We start from the raw sequence: 5,666 nt of genomic DNA on the forward strand, positions 1-5,666 counted from the left end.
GGGCTCCTGCACCCGGCACACGGTGCCGCCGCCGTGCAGGATGAGCGTCGACAGCCGGCGCTTGGCCGGGCTGGGCCGCACGTAGAAGGACATGGAGCTGCCGTCCTCCCTCACGAACAGAGTCGAGGAATGGGTGGGCCCGTTGGGGTCTTTGCCCAAATCCATCGCCTCCGCCATGTCTGACGCCGAGCACTACTAGGAGAGCTGCCTCCTCACGAGCGCCTGGCACACAGAGCGCGACTGACTGAGCTGTCTTCGCAGACGCCTCAGATGCGAAGCGCAGCACTGGGCCTGCGCAACAGCAGCCGCGGCGCAATGAGAGCGCCTGCCCCCTCCCCCGGAAGAGGTGGGGCTTCGCACCTCGACCCGGAAATTAACGTACCATCCTCCTTACTTTTGGGTCGGGCCCTCCGGGAAGATGGCAGCGGTGCAGGCGGCCGAGGTGAAACTGGATGGCAGCGAGCAGAAACTGAGCAAGAAGTGAGTGTCGCTGCGAGTCTTTAAAGCCTTTGCGGTAGGAGAGCCTGGGCTGGGAAGCGCCGCGAAGTTCCCACCAAGGCTGCTGTGCCAGGGCCTTCTTGCCGGCTCTCGTGGGTATGCACATGCTGAGACTTGATGGCTGCGCGCTGCAGACCACACACCCCGGGATACCCCGAGCACGCCGGCTCCCGGTCCCCAGCCGGCACCGGCAGGGTCCTCCCTATCATACCCCTAGAGTTTAGAGACTGTGGAGGGGGAACTTGGACGAGAACTAAGAGTTATCAGGAAAGAAAAGGGAAACTTACTGCTTACCTTCATCTCCTTCCTTGTGAGAAATGCTTTCTTTTGTTGAGCCGCTCGGTAAACGTGGAAGTTGAAGAAATGTTAAATACCCTAGCTTTTCAGAAAGACCTTCAAAATTTTCTGGGCCTCACTAAGGTCATTCTGAACGTTATGTATTAAAAGGGATCAGTTCTAAAACTGAGTTTCGGCTCGCTGCCATCTACCCGTGTGGGTTATTCATTTTACCTGTGAGTATTGAGTGATCAACGTCTAACAGCAGAGACCATCTTAATTAAGCCTGATACCTTCTTGTTAACCACTCCCATATCCTTGGAGTGTGTAGGTTAACATAGGTAAGTCAGGATTAGCCACTCTTTAACTGGCTGTCTTATATTCTTATTAGCATTCCCCATTTGAACCACAGAACACAGGTAATTGAGTGTTATATCATTGCTAGGAAGATGGTACATAGTACCATTCCAGACGCATACGAGACGGCTTAATCCCCGTGGCGCGCACTTGTTATCCCAGCTACTGGAGAGACTGAGGCAGGAGAATCTCTTGAACCCAGGAGGCGGAGGTTGCAGTGAGCTGCAACCTTCGGCCTGGGAGACTTGAGGTCCTTCAGGGACTGCTATGAATGCTGCGTGAGCGAGCTCTTCTCCGTCGCTTTCCACAAGGTGTTACTGAGACAGCCAGACCCTGAATGAAAAAGAAAAGAGAAATGATGTTTCCTTTTTTCTTTTTTTTTTTTTTTTTAAGATGGAGTCTCGCTCTGTCGCCAGGCTGCAGTGCAGTGGCACCATCTCGGCTCACTGCAACCTCCGCTACCCGGATTCAGGCGATTCTCATGCCTCAGCCTCCCGAGTAGCTGGGGTTACAGGCGCATGCCACCACAGCCGGCCAATTTTTGTATTTTTAGTAGAGACAGGGTTTCATCATGTTGGGCAGGATGATCTCGAACTCCTTGCCTCGTGATCCGCCCACCTTGACCTCCCAAAGTGCTGGGATGACAAGCGTAAGCCACCGCAGCTGGCCCCATGTTTCCTTTTGTGACCCTAGCTTTGTGCTTCAGATATCTTAGAAGTAAGTATTAGAGAAATGGTCTAAGTTTACAGTTTGGTAGCACCCTAATATATTGTCCTTTATTAGAGCAATCTGATGGACTTCCATAAATGTTTGGAACCTGGCCGTTGGACTACTACCTTAGAGAAAATTGACTGGACTTGAATCTGTTAAGTCAAATTTAGTTGAATGTGATGTGTCTGTGATATACAATCCTAAAGTTTAGTTCATTCTTTTAAACCACCTATGATAATAAATTACATTGAATTGAATTATAGAACTGTATATCACAGGTGAAAGCAGGGTTTCCAGTTCAGAGTGTGTTTTTAGGTAAACTGAGAAAACTGGTTAATTTCTTTTTACTGACTTTTTTTTTTTTTTTTTTGGAGGCAGAGTCATTGTTGCCCTGGCTGGAGTGCATTTCAGCCCATGGCAACCTCCACCTCCCGGGTTCAAGCAGTTCTGGTGCTTCAGCATCCCAAGTACCTGGGACTACAGGCGCACGCCACAACACCCGGCTAAATTTTTGTGTTTTAGTAGAGACAGAATTTCACCATGTTGCCCAGGCTGGTGTCAAACTCCTGAGCTCAGGTGATCCGCCCGCCTCAGCCCCAAAAAGTGCTAGGATTATAGGCATGAGCCATCACTCCCTGGTTCACTGACTTTTCTAAGATTAAATACAGCTACTACTTTTTTGACCAGCTTTTCTGTAGCAGGCACAATGCTAGATCTCTACAAGCTTTCTGTCTAAATAATAACTTTGCAAGAGAAGAGTTATTGTCCATTTTTCAAATTAATAAACTGAGGCCCTGGTAATTAAATGCATTACTAAAGTGTGCATTCCTAAAATACAGTCTAGCACTGATACAGAGCACTGGAGCAGAGATCTGAAATCAGGCCTGTGACTCCTCAGCCCGTGCTCTGTATCCTGACTGCACGGCACTACTCACGTTGTCTTACCTATTATTGATGTCTGTTACTCTAGTTACCACAGACTAAGATAACTTTTTGGTGATTAACATTTCCTTCCATTTAATTGTTCTTGGATAGTCCTTGGTCTGAAATCTTTTGTAAGCACCATTTTATGCCAGGTATTGACTCCAAGTTCAAAAACAGATGTGCTCCCTGCCCAAGTGAAATAGCCTCCTCAGATTTATTTGAACATGGTAAAGAAGGTGATCTCTGTAACTCTGTTGCCTTCTAGCGTATATAATGTATAAACATAACATAGTCTAAGGACCCTCCTGAAATTCTCCTTTCCCCTTGTTCCTAGAGTTCCAAACAAGTCTTCTCTTTGGTTCGTGTTTTTGTGTGACTTGCATTTATCTTTGTCTAGAGTTTGCAATTGATAGTGACAGTTTCCTCTGATTTTATATGCTTCCTATTGCCATCTTGTGGCCAGGTATTTTCTCTCCAGGTGAGAAACCACACTTCAGGGCTTCAGAAAGTGCCTCACATCCTGTTCCCATATTCTAGGATGTTGTGAGCATTTTTACCTGTAAGCGATCCATTAACTTGCTGTTGGCTTTTGACCCCAGATGTGCACGCTTTTTCCATAGTCAGGACATTGTCAGTTACAGGGTTGCTATCAGTTAAGAGAGTCTTAAGTTAAATGGGACTAAAAGGTAGTAGAAGCATGGTCCCCCTCCCCAACCCGTAAGAGAGTTGGTTGGGTCTGTGTATACTGTCTGTCCCATCTGACACCACGTCTCTGTTTCCCGCTAGGTGGTGGTAATCATTAGTTCCAGGGTGTTCTGCCATGTTGACGCAAGCTGCTGTAAGGCTTGTTAGGGGGTCCCTGCGCAAAACCTCCTGGGCAGAGTGGGGTCACAGGGAACTGCGACTGGGTCAACTTGCGCCTTTCACAGCGCCTCGCAAGGACAAGCCATTTTCTGATCAAAGAAGGTTGGTGCCCATTACCTTCTTTATTGCTCTGGAAGCAAAAATTCTTTCCTTACTTGGTTCATTATCTGTTAAGCCTCTGGCTAAGTCTTTGGACTTGTTGCTAAGGAGACAAGGAATCCTAATACCAAAACCAATAGTTCTTTCTCATTTCCTCTTTAATAAATTCAAATCATCTCTCCTTAGAGTCTTGAGATGACATGTGGATCTTATTCTAGAACAGTGCTGAGTACAAAACCCTTGTTTGAACAAATAATTTCTAATGCCAGTTATTTCCCTTTTCTGTCTTTCTAGGGTTTTGTTTGCTCTTGAGATTAATTTGGTTTCTAGTCTTAGTGCTATGGACCTTTTTGGATTATTCTTAAGATTGATTTGATTTAAGAGGAGCACCTGGTTGAGTGGAAAACAGACTTATCTTAATTCTAGAAGAACTAGACAGCCTAGTCTTAGCAGTCCACTGACTGCATTATAGCATGAGAGCACCAGCACAGTGTTTTGGAAAGGTTGTCTTTACAAATGTTATAAGACATTATATGTAGAAAAAGCTGTCAACTGTGAAACCATCAGAATCCGTTTTTCCTGTTTAAAAGGAAAGGCGCACTGTGCAGTGGCCAGGCACAGTGACTCACGGCCTGTAATCCCAGCACTCTGGGAGGCCGAGACGGGCGGATCACGAGGTCAGGAGATCAAGACCATCCTGACTAACACAGTGAAACCCCGTCTCTACTAAAAATACAAAAAGAACATTAGCTAGCCATGGTGGCGTGCACCTGTAGTGCCAGCCACTCTGGAGGCTGAGGCAGGAGAATGGTGTGAACCTGGGAGGTGGAGCTTGCAGTGATCCGAGATGGCACCACTGCACTCCAGCCTGGGCAACAGAGCGAGACTCTGTCTCAATAAAAAGAGGTGAAAGATTCAAAACCTCAATTCATTTTTTTTAAGTTATTCTAAATTCTTATAGAAAATGAAGGATGTGTCCTGAAGCCAGAAAGTACGCAGGCATGACTTGGGATCTTTTGTTGTGGTTCACTGTTGCAGAATATTTGATTAGGTTTAGTGGTTTGAAAGAATGATCCATAAATTGTCTTTGAATAGTAAAGATATCTCTCCCTATACCAATATGTTTAGTTTCTGGGTTCAGATAGCAAATTCAGACCATAAGAGACATGAACATATCATACAGAACAGCTCAAAGTTGTCCACATCACTTTGGTTTTTGAGGTTCAAGTGGTAAATATCAAGAGTTTGGATAGCAAGCGATTTAGCCAGAAATGTATTCAAATCAGTATAGTTTCTATACAGAGAGTAAAGGGTTAAGATACTGAAAGATACCTAGAAAGCTCATATTTGGTTAACTAAATGCCAGGGTTAGGGTAATCCCTTTATACAAACATGATCTCAGTATACACCACAACAACCGGTGGAGGTTGTCTATTATTATTTTCGTTTAATAGGTGAGAAGTTGTTTCACTCATCCAAGTCACATAATTGACAAGTGTGTTGGAATTTAGTCCCAGGCAGCCTGACTACAAAGATGATATATTATCCCCTGTACTATGCTGCTTTGCACACTGTTCTACTTTATTGTCTAAGTCAGGCTCCGGTGGGCAAAGTGAGACTAATGCTGACAGCCATTCTTGGAGAGACTGTTGGTGGGGGAGGTCTCCTTGAGTGGTAAAGAGCCAGCTCTTCCTTACTATCATCCTAACTCATGCTTAGGGGAGGTTAGAGAGGGGGGGTGGCAGAGGGCTAGAGATGTTGCCTGATCATGTGTTAGATCTGGCAGTGGAGGGGTCAGGTGGCTCACACCTGTAATCCTAGCACCTTGGGAAGCCAAGGCTGGCAGATCACTTGAGGTAAGGAGTTTGAGACCAGCCTGGCCAACATGGTGAAACCCTGTCTCTACTGAAAATACAAAAATTAGTTAGATGTGGTGG

At 45.9% G+C, this 5,666-nt stretch overlaps 2 protein-coding genes across 2 annotated transcripts in view; one reads left to right on the top strand and one right to left on the bottom strand.

Moving 5' to 3' along the window:
* Positions 1-348, bottom strand: part of TERF2IP (telomeric repeat binding factor 2, interacting protein) — a 9,716-nt gene extending 9,368 nt beyond the window's left edge. The window contains exon 1 of the mRNA XM_011946032.1: positions 3-348. Within this exon, the coding sequence (XP_011801422.1) occupies positions 3-177 (175 nt within the window). The 5' untranslated portion in view covers positions 178-348. The remainder of the gene's footprint in view (positions 1-2) is intronic.
* The window catches only part of KARS (lysyl-tRNA synthetase), a 19,379-nt gene continuing 14,025 nt past the window's right edge, over positions 313-5,666 (top strand). Inside the window, exon 1 of the mRNA XM_011945988.1 lies at positions 313-480. Within this exon, the coding sequence (XP_011801378.1) occupies positions 419-480 (62 nt within the window). The 5' untranslated portion in view covers positions 313-418. The remainder of the gene's footprint in view (positions 481-5,666) is intronic.

The sequence above is a fragment of the Colobus angolensis genome, unplaced genomic scaffold (assembly GCF_000951035.1).
Source record: "Colobus angolensis palliatus isolate OR3802 unplaced genomic scaffold, Cang.pa_1.0 Scaffold248, whole genome shotgun sequence".
In the NCBI taxonomy this organism is placed as follows: Eukaryota; Metazoa; Chordata; class Mammalia; order Primates; family Cercopithecidae; genus Colobus; species Colobus angolensis.